At 29.2% G+C, this 27,118-nt stretch overlaps 1 protein-coding gene across 7 annotated transcripts in view; it reads left to right on the forward strand.

The window, feature by feature from the left end:
* Positions 1-27,118, forward strand: part of Arms (Ankyrin repeat-rich membrane spanning) — a 91,437-nt gene that overhangs the window by 42,035 nt on the left and 22,284 nt on the right. Inside the window, exon 1 of one of the 7 annotated variants that reach the window (XM_065514527.1) lies at positions 16,038-16,619. The exons of the other annotated variants lie outside the window; for them this stretch is intronic. Coding sequence (XP_065370599.1) covers positions 16,524-16,619 — 96 coding nt within the window. The 5' untranslated portion in view covers positions 16,038-16,523. Of the gene's footprint in view, positions 1-16,037; positions 16,620-27,118 lie in introns of those variants that run through there. 7 annotated transcript variants of the gene reach the window in all.

A 27,118-nucleotide genomic window follows, 5' to 3' on the forward strand; every position in this document is an offset into this window, starting at 1 on the left:
ATTCGACATTTTCGAAACAAAGAAAAATTTTTGCCATAAAAACTAAAGCTGGAAATTAAATCATTCTTTAAAAATCTGTCACTGTAAATACATGCCTATCATGTATAAATAATAGTGCTGACAAATTCTGCTATTATTGGTTACTGAATAGAAATTGTTTTCTTTCATTTGAGTACCCAACGATTTTACTTGTCTTTTAATTTTGAAACTAATGTTAAATTTTGTAAAATTTGGAGATATTATTTTCATAAAACCTTAAAATCAAAGGATTTAATTTTATAAAATCAGCAATTAGAGAGAATGCTGATTGCGATTCCAAAATAGTGGAATTGTTACATTTTGCTATGAAGTATCCAACAAATTATGCAAATACTCGGTAACCGCTATTTAATAATTTTGTAGCCACTATTAAACAACTCTGCACATTTGGCCTCTCTTATTATGTTTGTTATTTTATTTTGTTTTGTTTTTTTATGTGTGAATGATGATGATCCTTATGGTTGGGTATCAATGTTTTGTTTTTATTCTTGTTGTTTGTTTGTATCCATCTTCTGAAGAGTTGAATGATCTTTTATGTTGTTGTTTGTTTTTTTTTTTATTGTTTTGTTTTGGTTTCTGCCCTGCTGCCACACACACACTGCTATTTTAGCTTTGCTGTCATTTGAAAAGCTGTTTGTTTATATTTATCACTTAGTCCTCAGGACATTTAACAATTTAATTGTGGGTTTTCAAATACACAATTTTTATTAAGATTGTTACTTTTATTTTTCATTTATATTATTACCTGGTTAAGTTTACTAATTATTTATGAACTTTCTTTAAATATCAGGTATTTTTTTATATTTTTACATTTCAGATTTTATAAATTGCAAATAATAATACATATTATTAACATGAATTTTGTGCTAAACTTGTATGATTGACATAAATTTTGACATTGAAATAAGTTTGAAAGTTAAATAGAAGTTTTTATATAAATCAATAATATACATTAAATAATAACTTTATTTAGAAAGTTTTAACTAATGGTATATATTACATATTTAGCAATAAATATTTATATTAATTAAAATAAAAAAAACATTAAAAGTACAGTGTAACCAGATGTCACAAATCAGGAAATATTAAATGAAAAAAAAATTACTATTCGTAATTTAGTCACTAAAAATATTATACAGTAATTAAAGTAAATATATAATTTTGTCATTCCATTTGTAATTTTCACAATTGCGATCCCATTATGTAAATACCCAGCAAAAACTTTGCTTACCTAGTAAGCCAGCAAGTATAATTGGAGCAAAGCGATAACTACTTATTATTTGACTGAAACACTACTTACCGTTGTTCGAGATTTTTAAAAAATTCAGGGGTCAAGCTTACAAATGTACTTACAATCAGTTGAGAAATAAGTAGTAAATTCACAACAAGAATATGTAGCTAAAAAAAAAACACAAAAAATATTGCCTTGTGTGGGAATCGAACAGTCACTTTATTTGCTTGTGTTTGATAGTCAAGCTGCTAACTCACTGCTCCATGTACGAGTTATTTTATTGTAAGTTAACAATAGTTTTAACATCAACATATAAATGAATATGATATGAACAAAAAAATTAATGTCTTTGACAGGTGGCGAACCACTAACCTCCCGTTTTCCAGTCAAACACACTAGATAGCTGTGCTAAATGCAAAAGTTCATTACCAGCCTGCATAAAAATAAGTACTTATTCTAGTAAATAAAATAATGTGCTGGGTAACCACCACTCCTTACAAAAGAATGCATGAAATAACTAGTGGTCATTACAAAAATTCACAAAATTTTTCCTGGGTATATAGTCTGGGATCGTTTATATAGTACGCCAGTCTGTTGAAATCAACTTTCTGAATCGACCAAATAATTTTCAATAAAAATCGACTAATAAATGGCAGCAAAAAACATCGACTACCTCGATTTGTTGACCATTATTTAGATTACTAATACTATGTTCACATTTGCAGAGTTAATCATCTCAAACGTGATAAAGCTCTAATCACTTCAAAATCGAGATGATTATCCATACATTTAAATGATTTGTTAATCACTTCAAATTGACATGATTAAATCTTAATCACTCCATTAATCACGTAGGATCAACTGAACATACCTCAAACTGATGATGGTGTAGCATCGGCCACCTTTTAGTGTAGTACCGATAAATAAATTTTGACAGAAGTTTTCTTTTTTTTCCTTAAAAAACCTTAAATAATTCATCAATGTTCACTATTTCATAATTAAAATGTTAAAAATAATCTGCTGATATCTTTAATAAAGTATTTATTTCCATATTTAATGCCTTAAAGAAATATAAATTTGTTTCTTGTTTTTTATTTGTCAACTTAATCATTTTAGTGTCAACTTAATCATCTCAAATGTAAAGTGAACGGCTTTGATTAACTTAATCAAAATTTTACTTAAACGCGTTTAAAAGCCCAAGTGTGAACATAGCATAAGTCATGTACAATATGGATATCAAAATTTTAAAGACCTTTCCAACCTTTCTTATATTTATGTTATCACCAAAACATTTTTTTTTCCAAAATCTGTATTTTTCATCTAAATTTTTTGTTCATTAAAAATTCTTTACCAAAATATATATGCATTGGTATTTTTTAAATATTTTCATCCTGAATTAAATTATTAATACAATTTTAAATAAAATTAAAAATATGTTGACAATGTTGTTATTTTATTATATTTTAAGTTCTTTACGCCAAAAACATTTCCCAGGAATTCCTATTTGTCCTCAATATATATTAATGCAGAATGCTATGTGTTGCAGTATACTTTCACTTGTCATTAAGTTCTAAATTAATCGTAGAGTCGTATATACTTCTTTACGGCGAGTGAATCCAATCTAACTTTAAACGGTTCACTTTTAATAAATAATTAGAAAATTCCAATCCTTTTGTTTCATTCAATCCGTTTCATATTATTTGTTAAATTATTCTGAGTACAAAATCTAAACGATTTTGTTTCGTCTCAGAGAGTTTGAACATCTCTTCCAATTCATCCAGCCTTTTCCCTTTTCACCCGGTTTTCAGTTACCCTTCTGAAACTCTTCACCTTCGTGAGTAGGGTATATATAAGTTTGTCATTTCGTTTGTAATTTCCACAATAAAATTTCCGACCCTATAAAATATATATATTCTGGATCCTTATAGATAGCGGAGTGGATTAAGTCATGTTCGTCTGTCTGTTGAAATCAATTTTCTGAAGACCTCAGATATCTTCGGGATCCAAATCAATAATTCTGCTTTCAAGAAGTTTCCTATTTAAAATCAGCAAAATCGGTCTACAAATGGCTGAGATATGACGAAAAAACCAGGACAACCTCGATTTTTGACCTATTTTTGACCTATATCTGGATTACTAAGACATTAATATAGACAATATGGATATCTAATGATAGATATTTCAAAGTCCTTTGCAACGACGTATATAAGACCATAGTAAGTTGGACCTACAATGGGTCAAAATCTAAATTTTTTAACCCGAATTTTTTTTTCACCAAAAAATTTTTTTTTTTAAATTTAAAATTTTTTTTTTAAATTTAAAAAATTTTAAAATAATTCGAAATTTTTTTTTTCCAAAAAATGAAAAAACAACTGTAAAAAAAAATGTTGTTTACCTAAAAATATTTAAAATTTGTATTTTGAAGTATGATTTGGTGAAGGGTATATAAGATTCGGCACAGCCGAATATAGCTCTCTTACTTGTTCAGTTTCAGTTTTCGTTATCCGCGCCGATTACGGTGTATGCGGAAACCCAGCTTTATTGGAATTTAATAAATAGTTAGAAAATGCCAATCCTTTTGTTTCATTCAATCCTTTTCGTTTCATATTATTTGTTAAATTATTCTGAGTACAAAATCTAAACGATTTTTTTTCGTCTCAGAGAGTATGACCATCTCTTCCAATTCAAATGTTTAGCTTTTAAAACATTTGTACAATATAAATTTATTCAATGTATTGTTAGCAGTGACCTTTTCCCATCGTTCTGGCAATATATGGATTCGGAGCCAAAATAACTGCTCATTTTCGTATACTCTGTTTCAAAGTGAAGCGTATCCCAGAGAGAGCGTTCTGCATAGATCGAAACAAATAGTAGTCGGTAGGGGCTCGGTCTGGACTATAAAAAATCTTTACAATCACTTCTTTCTAAATAGTTTTACGGTTTCATGTCTGGGCGTTTTTCGTCAAATGCTCGCTCCAAACGTATTAGTTGCCTTCGCTACAGATTCCCTGTAATGGTCTGGTCAGATTTCAGCAGCTCATAATAGATTTAGCGTCATGGATATTTGGCTTTGATGTCGATTCGGATGGTTGGCGGGGCTTCACATACGATCTCTTACGCTTCGGGTTATCGTAATGGATCCATTTATCATCGCAAAGTAATGATTTGGTGCAAAAATTATTGTCTGTTATAGCGTTCAAACATGATTTCGGACATGCAGTATCAAGGCATTAGGATGAATCCTGATGCTCGAAAACATTTTAAAAATGCTGCTTGAGTAGCTCCCAATGATTTTTTCAGTGAATTCATCTATAATTAAATTGGGAATTTAGCTCATAACTAAATCTTAGTAAAAACCGTTTCTTTACAATTTCGATCAAAATAAAACTATAATTATTTAAAAAATATTTGTAAGCATTAAAGGGTTAATAAGGTGTTCATATTTATCAGTTGAAAGAATGATTAATTACTAAATAAATAATTTGTTTGAAGAAATTTACATCATTATGTGATTTTACAAAATATAAATATTAGTATGATTTGGCAAAAATAACATACTTTGGTAAATGATGACCTTTAGCAGAGTGCAATGTGCTTTTTTGTAAATTAAAATTTTGTTGAAATCAATCAGAGCTTCGTATTAATTATTTAAATTTGAGCATAATTCTCTAAAATCTTAATTCGGAATTAAATAATGTCAATTATTTATTCCATAAATCCATTTCCAACATCTAATACTTTAGCTTCATTCAAAGAGTTTTATTTAAATATCGTTGAATATCGTTGAATTAATTAACATAATTCATTCAAACTTTTAATGATTAAATTTTCGTTAATTCAAATTGAATTAAAATATTTTTCCTTCATTCAGTTTCGTATTTGTTTAGCTAATCATTTCCAAAAAAAAAATTAAGCCTTTTTGTAATATATTTAAATTAAAGAAAAATGTAATAATTTTCTCAAAGGAATAAATTCAATACATTTGAAGTACAAAGTAACTAAGCCTATGAATTAATTCATAATGAATTCATTAATGGAATGTTTAAGAGATAAAATTTAATTTGATTTTGAAAATAAAATTAACAATTAATTCTTTCGAACCTTTGAAATCAATGAACTAAACAAATTTAAATTTCTAAATGCATAAAACAGTGCGCGTTTATTATTTCTTTTTATTGTAAAATAACAATATTTTCCAGGAAATTCAAATTTTTTAGTGAAAAAATAATTATAACAACAAAAACCAATTGATTAAATAATTAATTTCAGTCATCAATATTGTTTTTTTTTTAATTTTAAATTTTATTTTGTGCAAAGTCGTTGTTCAAAATTTAAGCGTGCCTTAATAAAAAACGGGGACTTTTTTCTTTGCAATAATTTTCAAACAATTCAAACAAGATTTCTTTTAAGAGTTATAATAAAAATTATTAAAACAAATTATGCGGCGCTCTCAACATAAACACACAAATAGTGAAAATAATCAATTAAATTTAAAAATAAATGTTGAAAAACTCTTGAAGGTGATATCGATTTGTGGAAAAACAAAGCCAAGTTAATAATAAACAGAAGACAAAAACCAACAATGTCTTGATTGTACAGAGAAAATTTAATGATCAAACCACAAACCATGAACATTGAAGAGAATTTTTCAATTCAAATAATAATTGTAGTAAAATGCAGCAATAGTGTGGCCAGATAAAGGGGATGTTTGGATATTTTTAAGGTCTCAAGAAATGAAAAACAATTTTTTAATTATTTATATCGTTGGCTTTGTTTGCAAATCTAATACTGGCCATTGTTAGCTATGATATTTTCCCATATTTCTGGCAACATGTGGTGGATTCCGAGCCTAAAGAACTGCTCATCTTTTGAGGTCAAGAACGAATCAAGCCAGAGAGAGTGTTCTGCATCGATCGAAATGATTAGTAGATGGACAGGGGAAAGTCTGGACCATAAGGCGGGTGAGGCAAATATTCCCAACAACTTCTAAGTAGTTTTTAACAGTTATTGCAACATGTGGTCTAGCATTGTCAAGATGGAATATTACGGTTTCATGTCTGGTCGCATATTCTGTGCGTTTTTCTGCCTATGATCGCTTCAAACGAATCAGTTGCATTCGGTACAGATTCCCTGTGATTGTCTGGCCAGATTTCAGCAAGTCATAACAGATAGGACAATTTTGGTCCCATCAAATATAGATAATTATTTTAGCGCCATGGATATTTAGCTTTGGTGTCGATTCGGCCACTTTTTTCAAATTAAAGAATTAAAGCTAAACTTCCAGCATATGATGGTTTGTTGATACAAAAAAAAAAGAAATTTTAATGTTTTTGTCACACAGAGTAAATATGATGTTTTTAAGCCCAATATAACTTTCGAAAGGGTTAACTGTCAAACAAACTGTCATACTGCGCTCACTTTTCGACATTTATGATCAGTATACTCTGGCAAATCATCATGATTGACCAATAATCAAATACATAAAACACTAAAGTTTGACTTCCAAATAAGTACCCCGAAAATTAAATGCAATTTTCATTAATCGACACATCTGGCTTCAATGCATGACTGCAACATGGAATTTGTTAACCCAACACTAAAAGAGATTCTTGGTCGGACTTGATCTCTAAATTCGTAAAAAGCTACATGTGTATTCTTAAGTTTTTCCTGCAATATGCTAAACAAACGCTTAAACGCCAAAGAATTAAACAAAAAAAAACAAACTCACTGCTTTAAAGCAGAGTTTATTTTTAGAGAACCAATGGTGGTCGGTCGGTCACTGATTGCTTGCGTTTACTTTGTGCGTTTGTTACATGATGCAGCAGGAGACTGAATGTCTGTCTGTCTGACCGACTGAATTACAGACTGAATGTAAACTTTATAGAAACAAAAAAATTAAAAAAAATAAAACGAAACGAATACAAATTGCATTTGGTCTTTTAATAAACGAAGATTTAACAAAATGTTAGTTTTAAGAGTGTCTTACAGGTTGTTGGTTGTTGATAGCTTGCGGAAAAACGCTTATTTACTGCGATTAAACTGTGCGGAAAACTGAAAATAATTTTAAAAATTTACGCGCCATATAGAAGTGTTATTTTTTTCTAAAATGTGTGAAACTTAAAATATTAAAGTAACGTGAGACTATTGAAATTTTCAAAAACATGAAAAAAAACTGTTTATAATTTTAATAGTAAAATAAAAAAACAAACGCGTTTTTCTTGTGTTTTGATTTGAATTTGTTACAAACTGAATGTTTGACTTTTGCTGAAAATACAGTTGTTTTTTGTTTTAGTTTTTTTTTGTTTTTCATATTAATTTAATTTGCATTTATGAAGTTAATTTGTTTACAGAAACTGTTATTATTATGATTTTTTTTAAAGTGGCACACTCAGTTATAAGAAAGAATTTATTCTTTAACATTTTTTTTAATTCAATTGATATTTAGAATATGAACTAGGATTCCTAATCGGCAAAAATTTTCTCAGAATATGTTTTTAAACGGGAAGTTTCTTTATAAGTTTTATTCATACTAGCAACATAACATCTGTTGCCACAGAAGAATTACTATTTAAATAACCAAATTTTTGTAACCCAACTACTATTTGTATGTAAGCCACAACAGAATAATTCAATAATTTAGACTGAATCATTTGATTAGCAATAAATTCCGGTATTACAACCAAAAATATGTTATCTCTGTAACCAAAACATACAAATTTTTATTTATTTAAGCAGGATTAGATAGAGTTATTACAAATTTAAATTATAATTTCTTAAAAGAATTATTAAGATGCTTAACATGAAATTTTTTTAATAATATTTAGAGCAAATAATGACAATAATACTGGTTTGAATATGTTAACACATATTCTGATTTGAAAACGAAACGAATTACCATATTTTTCCATATTTAACTTAGTTGGAACTCTTAAATCTATATATAAAATGAATTAATGTATGTCTGTGACTTATAGGAGTCTATACCACTGGACCAATCATCTTGAAATTTTGACTGTATGTTTCTCTATATCTGGAAGAAACCAGATATAAAATTTCAAGGGGTCGTGGCACTTCCCATACAAAGTATATAGGTATCGTGGAATATCTGATGAACTATAATTGTGAAAGCCGCAAAACTTTGGGCGTGGCACCACCCATACCAAGTAAATAGTTATTTTCTAATATATGAAGAACTATATATTATACGAATCAATTTCTTATCACTACATGAAGTTTAACGAAAAATGGGACGGATCGGAACATGGGAGTGGACCCTCCCATACAAAGTAAATAGTTATTTTCCAATATCTCGAGAACTATAATTGTGGAGTTTTAAAAATTTGCCCGCATATCTATCTATCATTTATTATTGTAATTAGTTTGGACTAAAATGTGCCTTATTATATTAGTGGACATGGCACCTCCCACACAAATCCCTAATTTAGAAAATCTGAAGAGTTTTTTTAACTTTGTACGAATTACTTTCTTATGACTATAGGGAGTTTGACTCAAAATGGGCGAGATTGTATTAGTGGGCGTGGCATCTATCATACAAAGTTAATAGTTATTTTCCAATATCTCGAGAACTATAATTTGAAAGTCTTCAAACTTTATATGAATCAATTTCTTATCACTACATGAAGTTTAATCAAACAAGTAAGAGAGCTATATTCGGCTGTGCCGAATCTTATATACCCTTCACCAAATTATACTTCAAAATACAAATTTTAAATATTTTTAGGTAAATAAAATTTATTTATTTTTTTCAAAGTTGTTTTTTAATTTTTTGGAAAAAAAAATTTCGAATTATTTAAAATATTTTAAATTTTAAATTATTTTTTTTTTAAATTTAAAAAAAAAATTTCGTTTTTTAAATTTTTTTTTGTGAAAAAAAAATTCGGGTTAAAAAATATTTTTTCCGATTTTCACCCATTGTAGGTCCAACTTACTATGGTCTTATATACTTCGTTGCAAAGGCCTTTGAAATATCTATCATTAGATATCCATATTGTATATATTAATGACTTAGTAATCCAGATATATGTAGGTCAAAAATAGGTAAAAAATCGAGGTTGTCCTGGTTTTTTCCTTATATCTCAGCTATTTGTGGACCGATTTAGCTGATTTTAAATAGGAAAATCCTCAAAAGCATGTCTGATAGAATTATTGAAGATTTGGATCCAGAAGATATCTGGGGTCTTCAGAAAATTGATTTCAACAGACAGACATGGCTTAATCGACTCCGCTATCTATAAGTATCCAGAATATATGTATATACTTTATAGGGTCGGAAAATTATATTGTGAAATTACAAACGGAATGACAACTTATATATACCCTACTCACGAAGGTGAAGAGTATAAAAATGGGAGGGATCAGAGTACAGGGGTTGAGTCACCTCCCATACAAAGCAAACTCAAACTTTGTCCGAATAACTCTTTCTTTTTTTAACTCTCAATTTTTAAATTCATTACGATACGGGTTGCGGCTCTCACCGGGTTTTAGCTAATATATTAATAAAACAATTTAGTGTTTTTAAGCTTAATTTTGTATTAACACATTTAAGAAAGTATAGTCGGATCACGGCCGATCGTATGATACTCTATAAAGATTATATGAGTACAAACAGTTCTCATTTAAAATTTATATGGGGGCTATTTTATTTGGACACTAAAATATTTCAGAGATTTATAATAATTAATAAAATTTTCGAGGATAGTCCTTATATGGGAACATTGATAAATAATGGACCGATCAGTACTAAATTTGGTACTGCAAGTTTAGCTTGTATAAAACTTATTAGTGCTGAATATTGTTTGGATATCTACATAATTAAGATGTTTATTACCGCATAAATATTTTCTGATAGGGTTGTTGTATGGGTATTAGGCGAAATGATGGACCGATTCTAAATGAATTCAATAGTCTTCGTCCTTGGGACAATACAAAAGTTTGTGACAAATTTTTGAGGAATTATCTTTGAAATTTCGATCAGTATACTTTAAGGTGGGTGTTGGGTCGATAATAGCACTAACTCAATACACTCTCCCGACCAGGCACGGACCCAGGACAACCATTTGGGGGGGGGTTAAGTGAAGTAAAATTTGTTCTACATTTTCCTATTTACCCCTCCCTGGATCCGTGCCTGCTCTCGAATATGGTGGTGTAGGGTATAACAATCTCGGGAACTCCCGCTAATGTAAATATTTTTTTATTATTTCCCGGATTTAAAGTAAATGAAATGTTTAGTGAACTGAATGAAAACCGTTTAATGCTGCTTTAATTAAAGCATTGCAGAATTTTCAAGTATTTTTGTTTGATGCTTAAAACAAACCTGGTACCAGTTAAAAATAACAATAATAACTTTTTTAAATTCATAAGAACCTTAAAGATTTCTAAATAATTGGGTCACTGTAGCTCTTTTTGTATTACAATAAAAATTATTATGACCAGGGCAAGTTTAAATATGCACAAACAAGTTAAAGATAAGCAAGATAGACAGCTCATCAAAACTTGAGAATATGCATATAAATTAAAGCTTTAAATTAGTTTTACTGCAATACAAAATTTGTTTATTTTTGCCTACAACAGACAGACAAACCGACGAACATAGCTGGATGGTCTTTAAGTTTCATAAGGACCCACAATATATATATCTGGGATTTCATGTCAAGTGAACCAACTTTTGAAATCGATGTCTTTCGATCGGGATCTTGTTGAAAAATGGTGTCTGAATTACTATCCAATAGTACTAACCTTGAACTAAAATTGGTTAACTTGACATGAAATTTCCCATTTATAAGTTATTGGGTCTACAACCAATATTCGATGTATCTTGGTGGATCAAAAACTCAAAAGCAATATTCTCTTTAAAGAAATTATAATCAAAGTGCGATGTGCAGCAGAATATATTTTTTTTTTCTATAAACTTGTGAAATATGTAAAAGCTAATTTTTCCAGTAAAAAGCTTGAAAAACTTTCCCTGATTATTTCATTTATTAAGCAAAGCAACTAAGACGCAATTGTATTGCGATTCCTTAAAAGTTTATTTATTAAATCATCAATAAAACATGAGTTCCTGATAATTATTCATAAAGTTATGAATTCCCTAAAAAATTTTAAATAAGTGAATATTCAAGTTGTTACAATTTTCTTTGTAACTAAATAAAGCCTTATTTTGTTTATAAGTATTTATTGTTTGTAAACAACAACAATAATAAAACATTCAAGTTATTATTTCTCCACATAATTTGATTTAAGTGATGACACATTTCAAAATTAATCCAAAATCTTTCTATCAAAACGACAATTTGAAACGTCAAGTTTCTGACGAAATTTAATGACACAGAAACTTCAAATGATTCGAAGTTTTATGAAGTGTTTGATGACTTTTTTTCTTCTTTGGATTCAAATAAGGGCCTAAATCAATTATCCATATCCAATTTCTGAGACGACTCAAATAAATTGACCATCATTACTTACATCCACTGTTATGACAGTTATTCCAAAATTAAAATGTTCGGAAAAATGTGGTCCCGATGGTGTACCAAGTTGTTGTGCACTTCTGAAGAAGAAGGACAATTGTTGCAATTGCTGGAATTGTTTCAGAATTCCTACTTCCAAATCGAATTCATAGTTACAAATCGTCGAACAAGAAATAATATTCCTCTTAAGCTCGAATATCCGTTTAAATTATGCTAACTTTAATTTTTCTTTGACTTTTCGACTAATCCTAGTGTAATTAGACGGACTATTCTGCATTTATTAAACCAATAACTTTTTTAATTAATATTAAAGTCGGTAAGAAATTGTAATTTCATTAGTGAATTAAGTAAAATAACAAATAAACAAACAAATATCTTTCCAAACGAATTAGATTTTGGCAGCAACTTTCTTATCTCTATATTTGTGCTAATTTTTACTATGTGCTCTTTCTGCAAGTAGCACTGCACTACTTTTCTAAATATCAGTTACGAGTTTTATATTATTTATATATTATTTATAATATTTGGCAGGAAATATAAATAAATAAAGTTATAAATTCAAATATAAAATAATCAGTTGTATTTATTTAGATTCAGTCTGTGATTTTGCACCAAACTTTTATGCCATAAAGTTATTAATATTCAAAAGAGATTAAATATTTTATAAATATTTTAAGCATTCGCCATGATTTTAAAGACTTTCACTTAATGCACTTTCAGTTATCGGTAAAAAATACCATTTAATTTAAGGTTGAAAAATCTTCTTTATGAGTTGCGTTAACGTTATGGTTTGGTATTTAAAATTAGCATATTAAACAGTTTGAATACAGCACTTTTAATTTTATCAACATATCTGCTGACATATATATTTCACTATCTGGGTTTTCATCTGATTGAAAGACCTCGATTTTTGACCTATTTTTGACATATATCTGGATTACTAAGTCATTAATATAGAATACTTCAAAGACCTTTGCACCGACGTATATAAGACCATAGTAAGTTGGACCTACAATGGGTCAAAATCGGAAAAAAAACCCGAATTAATTTTTCACCAAAAAAAAAAAAAATATTTAAAAAACCAAAAAAAAAAAATTGGAAATTTTGATTCCAATAAATCGATGGTTACGGCCGACGTATGGTACGTATCGTGTTGAAATCAGATCTCCCTTATCAATTTCATCAATATTTAAAAAAAAAACATCTTTGATCATGATGCGGTAACGATCTCCATTGGCCGTAACGCCAGCTTCGGCTTCATTTTTGAAGAAATAAGGTCCGATTATGCCACCAGTGTATCAATCCCACAAAACGGTTTATTTTTCTGGATATAATGAAGTCTGTAGGGTCTGTTGAGGATTGGTCTCACTCCATATGCGGAAATTAGCCAGAAATCAGATTACTGATTTTCAAAGTAAATTGGGATAATATGGTAGCGTTGTACAAGCGTCAATCTATTTATGAGGATTTTCCAGAGTGCACTGATCATAAATGTCAAAAAGTGTGCGCAGTATGACAGTTCGTTTTACATTTAACCGTTTCGTAAGTTCTATCGGGCTGAAAAAACACCCGTTATACACGTATATACACCTCAGCCATTATAACTATTTTTTTGAAAAGTCTCCGATTTTTATCAAATATTAAACATATTTTATTGATGACCCTTATAGTTTTATAGATTAATACTGCATTTCTAAAGTATGGCGTTTTCAGTTGAATTCTATTGATGGCCCTTGTAGTTTTATAGATACATACTACATTTCAAGAGCATGGAACTTTTAAGTTGAAATTTATATATATTTTAATAGTTTTGTTTAATAGAAATTCAATATATAAGAATGAGTATTTCTTCTTGAACTATAACAATACTTATTTGAATTTAAGTATATTTATTCTCTACTATAGGGTGGGCAAATTGGCTTAAAACACACTTTTTATACTCTTCATGGGACTAATTGCCATATTTTTCATTTCATAATCGTTATAGAAAGTAGATATACCGAACCATGTCCGTCTGTCTGTTGACTGTCCGACGCCCCCAACTCTACAAATGCTCCATATAAAAAATGCAATATTTTTGAAGGACGGTGTTTTAAAGTGGCATATTTTTGAATCTAATTAAGATGTTGACTTGAAATTTTGTTGTAGGGCCAAAAATTAACTTATCTAAACCAAAAAATTTAGTTCGAAATAAATGTGGATCAAATAGTTCCTAATATTTGCAATCCTATTAAAATGTTGATACAAATTTTAGTTTTTAAATGTAATATGTAATAAAATCTTTATTTATTAACAAAACTCAATGAAATTTTCAACGCTTTTTAAATTTTTCATTATAAATAACTAAGTATAAAAAAACTTGCCAAAAGCTCAAAGGGAATCTCGCAATTCCTAAAAATAGGAGCGAATATCCCAAAAATCTTATTTTTTACAATTTTGCCCATAGTGTCCACATTTCCTTCGGGGCTGGGAAAATACTTTGGGGATAAATAGGGAACACATCAAGGTTTTCAAAAACAGCAAAAATCTAAAATTTTTGGAATTTTTAAATTGAAAATCTTTTATTTTTGGATCCATAATTGATATTGCTCTGAAATCTTTTCAATATTATTGGTAATTTTGTTGTCTAACTAACAAAAAAAAATTCATTTGGTACAAAAGTACGCCCTATATTTTTAAAAAAGCGGACCAAGGTATGGCAAAATATTAAAACTTCAAGTTTGAAATGCATATAACTCGGAAATTATAAGCGATAAATAGACCTAGCCGATCGCTTTCCAAAAATATAAAAATCTTTGAAATCGGATGGGAGACAAAAATATGGCATGTGTTTAAACATTTTAGATATCGAAGGTACCCTACTTTGAGATCCCATAGCGCCGCCCCTGGAGGATTCGTAGGGCCCATTTTAATAACTTAAACTCGAATACTCCTTGGCTACTCCTCCTACGTCAAATTTTATGCCAGATTTATTTCCAAAAAATTTTTATTCTGCCCCACTGTGACATGGATCGGAAACTCTCCTGTCAAAGACTTAAATCAGTTGTCAAAAACCTAAGTGATGAGAATGTATTAGTAGTTTCCGCTCTATGTTTATTTCTCTATGGCTAAACGTTGTATTTGTTTCAATCACTTGTTTTTGACCAGTACATTGTTTAAAAGAAGATTTTGTATTGGCAAATTGACTGATCGCTCTAATAGAATGTAACTGGATGGCATTATTAGAAAATACTATCTCAAATTTAATAAAGCTGATACAGAGGTTGTCATTCGAATACAAATTATTCGAATAATCGAGGAAAAAAATAGTTTATATTCGTAAAAAACGGGCTGCTAATGCCATATTCTAGTTTATTTTTGAACATAACTAAGCGATTTTTTGCCTTTTTGTCTACAAAATATAATTTGGTTTCCAGGCTTTTCAAAATTTGCATTAAGTTGTGCAATCTGTCTAATTAATTTAAAAAATTAAAAAAAAAACACACAAATATGTATTACAAAAATCGTAATTTCACATTACGGGATTTGGCATTCCTATTCAGAACGAATCAGTTCGCATTTTATGTTATTGGGAACTATGAGCAAATATGGTCCAATCGCCATGAAATTAGATCGTCTGATTTATTTCTATTTGAAACTTTTTTTATTTCGATTCCAACATTATACCCTCCCCACTATGGTGGTGTAGGGTATAACGAAAACAAAGTATCGTTTAGAATAAAGTTCTAAATAAACATAACACTTGAAATTTCAATTACATATTTACATTTCTATAAGAGATTTCACTCTTTTGGCTGTTGAAATTTTCCATCAACTTAATGTTTGATTGATTCGTTGAAGATAATTTGAATGAGTATCAATCATACGACTAGGTGATCTAAGCAGTAAATTCAATATCGATTTGAAAATTCTTCATCTCTTAGCTGAAATTGTGAGTTATGTATGGTTTTGTTTATATGGTGAGAATAAAAATTATACCATTTGCTAGCGTCTTATTCTTATTAGTTATTTTATCAGCTTTAATAAAAAAAAAACAACAAAAAAAAACAACATTAGTCTAAGTACCTAAGAGTAGTAGTACTAGAGACAGGCGGCACGCTCTATGTCTACAATATAGTGGGCTACCGTAAAATTTGCTTAACAAAAAAAACAATTCAAATCAAAACACTTTTATTTTAATGATATTCAAAACGTTTTTTAACTTAAAAGTGATCACAACGTTCGTCATAACGAAAAACTCAACGTTCATTTTAATTTTTTTTTTTTTTTTCAATTAATAAATTATAAAATTATCACAACAGTTTTTCTTCGTATGATGAATGACGTCTTTTATAAATATTTAAACAAATTAATGATAAATTAAATTTTTATCATTTTTTTAACATAAGAATTTAAAAAATAAATAGATATCTTCTGTAAAGTGGCGAGCACTGCCACCATCAAGAATTACGTTTACTATACTCACTCACTCACTCTTCACTCCAAATGACACTCAAAACTGTCAACTTCATGAATTTTGCGCGCACCGTTTGTCATCATTAATTAAAATATAAAAAATAAAGAAAAACTGATACAAAATAAAAGTAAATATTAATATTAAAATGCCAAACATTTGATTACTTGGCTAAATAACGAATGAAAAAAAAATAATAAAAATAAAACTAAATATTTTTGCAGAAAAATATTTTTGTTTTAGCCAGATTTTTGTTTAATAATACTAGTGTTAATTGTGTATAAATGTTGTGACTCGGTCAACGAAAACGTTTAGTATGAAATTATCAAAGAGTTGGGATGAGTTAATTTTAAGTGCGTCGCGATTGAGTTTAAATAATTTACGCACACCCGGCAAAAAGAAAAATAAAAATGTTAGTATAAAAAAAAAATAATGAAAATAAAAATGTAATTGCTTTGCTTGATTTAAACTTGAAAGTATGTATCAAGTACAAGTGCTTTTTAAATAATAATAAAAAATAATTGAAAATTCTGTGATATAGGTATTTATTTAAACATTTTAAAGATAAAATTTAAAACTAAAGTTTCAAAATGTTGGCTTGGAAAACAAGTAATATCCGCTTATATATGTTGTGTTAAATAAATTGATTTACGTTATTTGTATTTATCCTGGCTAAAGGTAGGTTTTTCAAATATTTCGCAAATCATGTAAAAACAAATGAACTTTAGCGGAAAATAGTGGTTAAGCATACAGTGAGTGACAAAATAATGGAAACTACAATATATTCCTAAATTTCAGTTTTCAAATACAAGACCATTTACCAAATATTTAATATAATATCTATAAAGAGTGAGTCAGAAAAATCTTATACCTACACTATTCCAGCCAAAATAAATCCTTGCTTCAATAAATAATTATTTTTTTCATCACGTTAGCTTTTTAAAAATATATCAGATTTTATCTTTTCTAAATCATTAATTTTCAACCTTTATTTCGGTCAAAATGGACAGCGAAAAAAAAGTACATGAAAAAATAATTAAAACTTTTCGAAAAAATGCAAAAAATAGCAAAAGATCTGAAGGTTCATCGTCACACTGTTTCTAAAGCCATTAAACAGTATAAGGAAGACTTGAAAATTGAAAGAAAACCTGGATCAGGAAGAACAAAAGGTCAGTCAGATATTGGTAAGGCAAAATAAGTCGAACAACTCTTTCGAAAGGCAAACTTCTATCTGAAAAGCAGTTCGTAAAGTTAAATGCTCTGATTCTTTTGTGCACAAGAAGATTCTTGTATGGCAAGCTATTTGCAGTTGTGGAAAAAGAAGCCAATCATTTGTGGTATCAGAGTATGTATCTTCATATTTCTGTCCCGATTTGGCATCATGCCACAATGAAAAAAAAGTGGGCCAACTCGCCTAAATAGGTAACGGAAGCAACTATAATCTTTAATGGAAGAATTTCCGGAAATAAATTTATAAAAACCGAATATGTAATATGCCAATATTTTAATGAATTTGTACAATATTTGAATAAATTTAAGTATTTTTGGCGATTTTTATATTGAACGGTTTAAATTTTATTTAACTTAACCAACCCTCCGTTAGTCACGATAATTTTCAATCGAGACTACTTGCAATATTTCAAATTGATATCAATAAAAAAACGTGCGTTTGAAAATAATCTCTTCACTTTTTATTTCGAAAACATAAAAACAATATTAAATTCAAATTTTTTTAAAAGAGTGATATAAAAATTGCAGTAAATATATATTTTTATCAAAAAATAGCTTAAAATTTAGGGTGTTTAGATCAGTTGCGACTAACGGAGGGCTAATACAAGTATAAGTAGTTCTGGTATAGCCTATAATTGAAAATTTGTTTTCGAACTTGGTTCCAATCGCCCCGCGATACACTACATTTCTCTTCCTCTTATTTAAAAACAACAAGTAAGAAAGTATGATCGGTCAATACCCTACACTAAGTAAAAGAGCAAAAACATTTTTCTTTTAAAATTTCAATAATTTATATTTTTGAGTGATTTTCGGTAGTGGGCCTTATATGGGGGCTATGACCAATTATGGACCGATCACCATGAAATTAGGTCGTGTGATTTGCGTCTATATTTAAGTTTACTATGTTGAATTTTGTGAGTATACCCACATTTTTAAGCGATTTATGCACGTTAAAGTGATTTTCGGAAGCGGGTCTATATGGGAGCTATGACTAATTATGGACCGATCGTAACAAAATTTGGAGACATGAATTTTGTGTATATAAAACTTATTTGGAGCGGAACTTGTGGAGATACATATATAAATTAAACATTTATGGCCGATAAAGTCCAATTTCGGGAGGACATTTGTATGGGAGCTAGGTGAAATAATGGACCGATTTCAGCCATTTTCAATAGGCTTGGTACCAAATTTTATCGAAATATCTTCAAAATTGCGACCTGTACTCTGCTCTGCGTACAAGGTTTACATGGACAGCCAGCCAGCCAGGACGGACATCGTTTAATCGTCTCAGAAAGTGATTCTAAGTCGATCGGTATACTTTAAGGTGGGTGTTAGACTTATATTTTTGGGCGTTACAAACATCTGCACAAAAGCATTATACCCTCCCCACTATGGTGGTGTAGGGTATAAAAACCGTACTGCTCGTATACAATTTGAACAATTAAACTGCTCGAGGCAGAAATGGGATAGTGATCGCTTTTCGTATGAATCTAAAGAGGCAGTGATCGGAGATTTTTTGTAAGAGACAGAACCCGAAGTACAGAAATAAGACAGTCAAGTTTGGTGGCTGGGTTTCCTGGTTCTTACATCGCTGTGTCCAACAACAATTAAATAAATCCCCAAATATTTTTATTTTAAGGTTCCTTGAAGTTACAATTCTTATGAAGTAGCCAAAATTTCTTATCGAAAATAGCCCATCCAATTGTTTGAATTCCAATATATCTCGTAGCACATTGCATACAAGTTTATGGTAAATTAATAGACCCCACCCCCAAACGAAATTTTCTGTCCACAAAGCTTTTTAAAATCCCCACCTTTGGGAACAAATCCCCAAGATTGGCAAGCCTGTTTGGCGGTGGAAATGTTTTGGTGTGGAACTAATTTTCAGGGCAAGGTATGGGTTCAATTCATATCATAGAATGGAATCGGATACATTTCAGTTTTAAACAATCATCCCAAACTAGGGAGTTTATATCCCTAGTTTGGGATGAAGTACGCGTTTCGAAGAGGCCTGTCCAATCGCCAGATCTTATCCTCTAGAAAACATATGGGAAATTGTACATCATAAAATACGGACTCGAATGAAGCTTTATCAGATTATAAGAGAATGACAAATTATTTCAAAGCAGATGATAGGATCTTAAATTGGTACAATACATCGTCGCTGTGAAGCAGTAATAAAAAACACAGGAGGATATCCAACAAAATATTGGGTCATTAAAAGTGCAAGACAATTTTTGTAAAATTGGATCCTAAACTTCCGTTGTTTGTCAATACCATAATAATGAATACGGTTTAGTTTGTTTTCTATTTTCAGAATTTAATTAATTATGTTATTATTCTTTGATAAAATACTAAAATATTAAAAATTTCATAAGAATTATGATTGGATTTTGAATTATTAGTTAAATATTCGGAAAAGTTTCCATTGTATTGTGAACCACTGTATTTCGTCGGATATGAACATACCAATAAGCTTTACTTATAAAGCGTTTAACTGCTAGATTTCTGCAGATCATTTGTATGTTGTTTTCAAACTTGTATAATTTGATCCAACCAGAAATGTAATTTTAGAACTAATGCATAACTAGCTAGTATTCTTTTTAGTGGTTGTGTATTTGGAATTTATTGGATATTCAGTTCATTAATCAATGTTTTTTGATCGAAATTTTCTTCCTAGGAACTAGTGATAAAGAAGCTTTACGGAAACAGTTCTATAACTAGTTCATTCGTCAGTGATTTATATTTGAAACTGTCTCCCTCGAAATTATCTACGAAAGCTGTTCAAAATGTGTATTGCTTCTTTTTTTCTATCATTAAATTGGCTAAAGAAACCTTATATTTATAGAAAAAATACTCGCGAATGGATTCTTTAATCCATACATGGCCGTCCCATTTGTTGTTAAACATATTCATTAGAATTCTGTTATAAAAAAGTCACTTTTCCAAAATTGTCCACTGAATGCAAAAATCGCATGGTATTTCGTAGGATGCAATGATTTTTGTTCAAATCAATCAACCTCGTAACTAGTTCTCAGGAATCTTTGCGGGACAAGCACACCTTATAAGAAACTGTTCAACAATAAGGTTTTTCAACAGTGACTTTGTTTGAATTTGGGACGTTTGGAACTACTTCCGAGAAACAGCTGATAATTTAGTTTACTCTATAATAGCTTCATGTTCAATGTTTAACTAAACTTCTTCCTAAATAAATCAATAAAAATGCTTTATTATAATTGTGTTCCATAAAACACGTTCTAGATGTATTAAATACTCTTTCTAGAACTAGTTATTTAGAAACTGAAATTTCTCTTGATATAGCGGTTTCCTGAAATTCTTTGAAAACTAATAGTAATGCTAAAGAACAAGATCTAGATCTAGATAACTTTAAAGAAGTGCTTTATAATAAAGATTCAAAAGAATTAATCTTTATTTATTTTTTCAAAATTTATAAATTTGTATCTCTTAAACATTTTCTTAAAGAATTCAAATTAAATTAATTCATAGGCTTTATTCAAACGTATTAAATTCATTCCTTTAAGAATTCATTCTATTCAGAAATAATTTCTTACTGAATAATTCAAGTTTTCAAAATTAATTAGGAAATTTTTAATTCATTTTGGATTAGATTTTAACAATTGAAGGGTTGGAAGAATTTTGTAATCAATTAATTCCATTATGAATTAATTCAAAAATTAATGAATTCTATTCCGACATTAATAGTGGTTAAGGCTGTCATCTAAGAAGTTGGAGTGGTTCTGATTATACTAGTTCTGGACGAACACAATTATTTTCCTGGGATATGAATTTCAATTTCAAAATGTGTTCCTCTCAGTATATTTCCTTAGAACTTGTTCCAGAACTAGTTCCTTGGCTATTATCAAAGAATCTGGAGTGATTCTGATTATACTCTTCCTAAAACTAGTTATTTTAGTATTTTATAAATGTCGCAACCACATACCACCTTTTGATAAATACATATTTGCGGCTTATTTAAGAAAACTTTTCAACATAAAACAATAATCGTTAATACAATAGATATAGTCATTTAACAATGAAAATAAGTTATAAGTTAATTAGAATTTCAATTTAAATTAGTCTATGCGGTTTTTAATGTAGACTTTGTGGCTTATCTATTTGAAAAATTTCTTTTATCATTATATATATAAAATGATTCACCAAAATTAATTAAATTTTCTCATTTTAATATTCCCAAAATTATTGTATTTTTGAAACATATGTACAATATAAAAACATGGTATGCAAACACGTGAATGTATTTTTATATTAGTCTCCAAAATTGTTGCTCGGTAATGAAATTCTAATAAAATAACTCCGCAATTTACAAAAAACACGTTCAAAACAAGCAAACAATATTAAACTAAACTAAACAAATCAAATTAAAAAGAAGAAATATAAATCATTTGACTGTTTTGATGCTTTGTGGAGCAAAATTAAAAATGTGTTATCTAGGACAAAAATCTAAATTTTATCTGATATCAGCACTCGGCATCTGTCAGTGTCGTTAATTCTCACACCCAAACAAAGTAAATTGAAGGGAGAGCCATAACGCATAGTGTATACCCTGCAGTTTGTAAAAACAGATTTGTTTACAAAAGTGATTTAAATTTTATTTGAATGAACTGCCACACGCCACTTTTACTGACAAATGATTTGTGATTCTTGTAAATCTTATAGATAGCCTATTTAGCGATGTCCGTACTTTAGTTGAAATAGGTTTTCCAAAGCTTCCAGGTATGAATATTGGTATAAATATTGTTACATATTCATTAGAGTTTTGGTATTGAAAAAATAATATGTACAATTGTTTGGTTTTTATTTGTCACGTCATTCTGTTACAAACTTTAAGATAAACCAAATATACTTTAAACAAATAATAAATAATAATAAAAAAATTAAAATTGCCAGTTATTATTACACTGCATAGCGAAACTGTTTTAGAATTTAATCATAAATGATTATAAATTTCAAAGTTAATCTCATTTTAGCAACTGCAATTACATTTTAAACAAATGTAAAGAATATTAAAGTAAAATGATTTCAACAAACTTTAATTAACTTTAAGCTGCAAATTGTGTCATGTTTGGCAAGAATCAGTCTATAATTGGTCACATAAGGCACATTGCGATGATCTATATATCGGCCATGAATCTCTGAGAGAAGTAGCTTCATAGATGGAATTCAACTTAGCTCTGAAATCAAATCTTGCAGGGATTGCTCTTTAATTAACCATAAGGTCTACTTTCGGAAATAGCAATAAAAAATTTACAAAACATGAGTAAAATTTTCCCTTTTTTCTTTCGAACACATTTTTAAACTATTTTTATACCCTTCACCTTCGTGAGAAGGGTATATATAAGTTTGTCTTTACGTTTGTAATATCTACATTTTTCATTTTCGACCCTATAAAGTATATATATTCTGGATCCTTATAGATAGCGGAGTCGATTAAGCCATGTCCGTCCGTCCGTCTGTCTGTTGAAATCAATTTTCTGAAGACCCCAGATATCTTCGGGATCCAAATCTTCAATAATTCCGCCAGGCATGCTTTCGAGAAGTTTGCTATTTAAAATCGAGAAAATCGGTCCACAAATGGCTGAGATATAAGAAAAAAACCAGGACAACCTCGATTTTTTACCTATTTTTGACCTATATCTGGATTACTAAGTCATTAATATAGACAATATGGATATCTAATGATAGATATTTCAAAGCCTTTGCAATGACATATATAAAACCATAGTAAGTTGGACCTACAATGGGTCAACATTTTTTTTCACCAAACGTTTTTTTTAGCTAAATATTAAAAAAAATTTAAAAAACTAAAAAAAAAATTTTAAAATTAAAAAAAAAAAATTTAAAAAAAACAATTCGAAAAATTTTTTTTCCAATATTTTATAGACAATATGGATATCTAATGATCTACAATGGGTCAACATTTTTTTTCACCAAACGTTTTTTTTTTTAGCTAAATATTAAAAAAAATTGAAAAAACTAAAAAAAAAATTTTAAAAAAACAATTCGAAAAATTTTAAAAAACTGCAAAAAAAAATAAATTTTGTTTACCTAAAAATATTTAAAATTTTTATTTTGAAGTATAATATGGTGAAGGGTATATAAGATTCGGCACAGCCGAATATAGCTCTCGTACTAGTTTTTCAATAAATTTATATAAAATTAAAATTTTTCATTAATATTATTGTGGATAATTTGAAAATCATGAGATCAATTTTTTTTCTTTTTCTTATGTGCATCATATATAAAAGCTAAATATTACGAAAAGCCAAATTTTTGGTTTTAGTTGTTTTTATTGGGTTTTTATTGAGTTTTCAATAAAAACCAGTTGAAAGTAGTTTTTGGACCCCTTTCATGATTATAATGATATTGAATTCGGAAACTACTTAACAAAGTTTTCAAAAAGGTCTCCATTATATTGTCTCTTACTGTAAGTTTTAACTAAAAATAGACATTTCATAAACATATAGATAAAACATTTTACCCAAGTGGTCAGCACTTCTTAAACATAAGTGTTAACAAGAAAATGTTATTAACTTTTTCCTGGCTGTTACTTTTTTTTGTCAATAAACGTCAAAAGTTTATCACAAATAGCAAAGACCTTATAACTTTTAAACGCCAGCTTGACAGTTTCTTATCCTTTATTTTTCCAATGTCAAAACTGAAATTTATCATAAATTTTGTTGTTGATATTTATCGTGTAGGTATTTTGTTTGAATTGTTATCAATCATTTAAGCACACGAATGATAAGTTGACATGTAGGGATTGTGTTTACTTTGTCATTTTTCATTTTTAATATTTTGTGTATTTTTGAGTGACATAAATAAATGTATGCCTTCATATTGCTTATAATAATGGGCAATAAATTATAAAATGATTACAAATAATATGAAAAATTACACCAAAACGCAATGATTTTGAATAAACAAGGGATGCCATTCAAGCGAATTTAATTAATTGCTAAAATTCTTATAATAAACACTTCAAAATTTATTTTTATAACTTGCTTAATTTATCTGTCTGTCATTTATAGTTTATTTTTAGGTTATGTTTAGCTTTGGCAACTCTGCGCATGGTTTATGTCATAACATTTTGTTTGTAAACAAACACTCAAGTTAATTTCATTTAAGTCATTTCATGACAATTGTAATTTTAAGTGGTAAATAATGTTAAATTTGCGTTAAAATAATCATTTTTTGAATTGTACGTAAAGGTTTCTGGTAATTTTCAAAAGACACATTAAGTCGTCGATAAATCGAATAATGAACGTCAATTTTTTTGTTGTATAAATCAAAGTATTTTCCTTGCATTATTTTTTGGATATTTGAAAGAATTTTTTTGGGTTTACAAACCACTTCAATTTGATAAGATTTTTACAAAGAAATTATAAAAAAATTTAGACTTTTGCATCGAACGTAATAGTGTTAACACATTAGTGGAAAACCCATACTTTTTACATACAGAGTTCTTTCGAAAGTGCAAGAAAATGCATTTTAAAATTTTAAAGGAATATATTTTAATTTTGAGAACAAAAGTTTTAAAACTTTGTAATTCTGACCCAGTTTACACGACACATTTCTAAATCTATTTGACAGTTCTTCTTCTTCTACTACCATTGTATTAACCATCATTGAAAAACTGTATATCTGTTTAAACGCCAGTTTAATTTGTCTTAAGTTTAACTTGGCAGAATTTTATATCAAGTTTAAAAGGATTCAGTATTATTTTCCAAAATAGGGAAAAACTCTTCTAAATATTCTAACGTCGGGTAAATTATCAAAATTTAAAACGTTGTTAAGGCTTTAAGGTAAAATATTTTTTTTTCTGTCCGCTTAACTCCCTGTGGGGCATAGGTCCTCTACAAAATTTCTACAAAATATTCGATCATTCGCTAGGCTTTTATTTCATTCCAGCTTATTCCGCTGTTTTCCTTTTCTTTAAGCAAGAGTCTTTGGCCGACCTCTTATTCTATTGCCTTGTGGATTCCAATCTAGTCAACAAACTCAACCTATTTCTGACCGGACAGAAAACAGGTGTCGTTGTGCTAGTCAAAATCCTCGAGATGGCTGGATAAGTACAATTGGATACCGCGTCGATTAGTTACAACCGTATTTTCAAGGACATTTTTTGATTGCGCTTTGTTGTTTTTTAGTTTTCTAATAGCGGTTTCTATTTCATCCGGAGATGGAGGTCTGGTTTTAATGAAGTAATGTTGAAGCGGACATGTCATTGGATGGTTCAGGATATGGTGAGCTGTTGTTGAGGGTTTCCATAATGTTCATTCTCCTCGTATTAATTGTTCATCTACGTTTGTTAGTAGAGGTATATCCTTAGATTTGATGGGGCGGTCACGTGGTTTATGTTTACTCATAAACAATTTAAGTGTAGTTTTTGCTTGCGGCTTGTTTGCTTGGACCGTAAGTCGATTAAGCCATGTCCGTCTATATGTCTGTCCGTCTGTTGAAATCAATTTTCTGAAGACCCCAGATATCTTCGGGATCCAAATCTTCAATAATTCTGTCAGACATGCTTTCGAGAAATTTCCTATTTAAAATCAGTAAAATCGGTCCACAAGTGGCTGAGATATGAGGAAAAAACCAGGACAACCTCGATTTTTGACCTATATCTGGATTACTAAGTCATTAATATAGACAATATGGATATCTAATGATAGATATTTAAAAGACATTTGCAACGACGTAAAAATTTAAAAAACAAAAAAAAAATTTTAAATTTAAAAAAAAAAATGATTAAATAACAATTCGAAAAAAAAATTTTCCAAAAAAAGAAAAAAACAACTTTGGGAAAAGAAAGAGATTTTCTTTTATTTGATTACAACTTTGTTCCACTCCATCATTTGGATTGAATTCCTGTTCTGGTAATCTGTTAATATCGTTTTCTACATTATCATCGACAAACATATCAAACTTACGTGTCGACAACTGTTGATGGGACAAACTTTCTTCTGCAAGACAGCGACAGGTGATGATCAGATCCAATATCGACACTACGTTTTACTCTAACATCGCAGAGGTTATGCTTCCATTTACGTCTTATGTAGCAGTGGTCAATTTGATTTTCAGTCCTCTTATTTGGAGAGACCCATGTCATTTTATGGCTAAGTTTATGTTTAAATAGTGTTCCTCCTAATACTAGACGCGTTACGACTTAGGAAAATTGCAACTCAATCGCTATGGATTACGATTTATTCCCGACCTGAATAAGGAAGCATTCCCGTACCATTCCATCTGCATTCGCTTATTCCTACAATATCTAATTTCAATTTGTCACGTTCCCGAGTTTCGCGCGAGTTTTCCGCACTCACAAAGTTTTCTGACATTCCAGCAACCTATTTTGGTATGTCTTTTAAATGCGAATATCTCTTTAGATATTTTATATGTAGAAGTTTCTAAAATAATGTCTGAACATGAATTGCTCTGGTTAAGTTTAAAATTTTGATCAATTACGCTGCGTTAATGCCTGTAACTTAAATTTTCCTAATAAGAATTACATTTTCAAAAATTGTTAACTAATTTATGTATGTATTTTGTTATTACTAAATTTATATGTATTATTAATCATGTTACACCTATTTCAATAACTAGAACTTTTCTCTTCACTAAAGCTTAAGTTAACAATGT

This window comes from Calliphora vicina, chromosome 5 (genome assembly GCF_958450345.1).
Source record: "Calliphora vicina chromosome 5, idCalVici1.1, whole genome shotgun sequence".
NCBI lineage: Eukaryota > Metazoa > Arthropoda > Insecta > Diptera > Calliphoridae > Calliphora > Calliphora vicina.